Genomic DNA, 1,400 nt, shown 5'->3' on the forward strand with positions numbered 1-1,400 from the left:
TTACTCTCACTCTTTTGGAATAAAGTTTAAACATATATATTTGAAACCTTCAAATTAAAATGTTATCCTCATATATTCATGTACTAGATTAATATCGCCACATGTATCCTTTCCAATTTCAGGCAAAATAGACGTGCATTTAGAGTTGTTTAAAGCCAACCCAGCTTAGTATCAAGAGAAATCATGACCTTTCATAGAATATTTGATGGAAAAAACACTGATTTTTAACACATCTTATTTTATTCAGATAGCAGTCTGATCACACGTGGTCCAACAACACTCAAATAATAAATCAAATATAACCAGATGTTAAAGATTGGTCTTCAAACATCATAGCCAATGATGCCACGCTTGCCTATGATCTCTCCGACATAAAACCACATCAACACCTCAGTGGCCACCAAACCATTCAGCACAGCTTCCTGAAAAAAGAAGCATACATTTTAAGGTATCTTTTTTTTTTCTTATATATTTAAAACTATTCTTTTCCAGAATTAAGAGACAAAGAACATAGAGATGCTTTTCAAACTAGAAGGCAGTTTTACTCAAAGTTGAGAATTATGAACATTACTTTTGTTCAATTGCTGAGAACCCTTGAACTTTCAATTTTGTAAGGTAGTCAGAGCTTATAAATTCTTTCAAAGCATTCTTTAAAGACCTGAACTGACTTAACCCTTTCATTATAAGTTTATGAGACACTTTATGAGCCCTAAAACAACCCACATCCTGGATAGCTGGCACATTTAGATAGGGTATTCATATGAAAGGATGGCTCTAGGAAGGCTGAATCTCTGAACATTTTTGTCTGGCAAAAGAAAATCTGCTGAAAGATGAAGTGCTGTCTCCCCCTTTCGATCTCATTTTTATTCATTTAGTATCTGACTTGACTCTTACCAAGTATCTGGTATTCCTATCAACATTTTAGTGCCCCAAAGAGAAATATACACATATGGCTCAAGAAAGCAGTTATTAATACATGCAAAAATATGGATCTTGAAATTCTAGTTGAAAAAATAACTTTGCATAACAAAACTGGACCTTTTCCTTTTAGCACTTCTGGAAGTGAATTTTCCCCATCAAATTAGGCCAGAAGCTTATGGAAGTCTTCTGAAAAGCAACCATATTTCCCAGGACGTAGGCTCTAAAATCCACAATTATTTAGGCTTTTTATACTCTGTGCTTGGATCATGCAAATAAAATCCAAGTTCCAATTCTTTTTTTTTTCTTTTAAGAGATAGGGTCTTACTCTGTCACTCAGGGAGTAGCACAATCATAGCTCACTGCCTCCTCTAACTCCTGGTCTCAAGCAATCCTCTCACCTCAGCCTGACTACAGGTGCATGCCACTGCACCGGGCAAATTTTTTTCACTTTTTTTTTTTTTTTTTTTTTTTTTTTTTTT

At 34.6% G+C, this 1,400-nt stretch overlaps 1 protein-coding gene across 1 annotated transcript in view; it reads right to left on the bottom strand.

The window, feature by feature from the left end:
• Positions 1-218: 218 nt before the first annotated feature.
• ATP5MG (ATP synthase membrane subunit g) overlaps positions 219-1,400 on the bottom strand; it is an 8,304-nt gene continuing 7,122 nt past the window's right edge. Inside the window, exon 3 of the mRNA XM_032285338.1 lies at positions 219-422. Within this exon, the coding sequence (XP_032141229.1) occupies positions 324-422 (99 nt within the window). The 3' untranslated portion in view covers positions 219-323. The remainder of the gene's footprint in view (positions 423-1,400) is intronic.

This window comes from Sapajus apella, unplaced genomic scaffold, assembly GCF_009761245.1.
Source record: "Sapajus apella isolate SASKATOON/1434 unplaced genomic scaffold, GSC_monkey_1.0 scaffold16, whole genome shotgun sequence".
In the NCBI taxonomy this organism is placed as follows: Eukaryota; Metazoa; Chordata; class Mammalia; order Primates; family Cebidae; genus Sapajus; species Sapajus apella.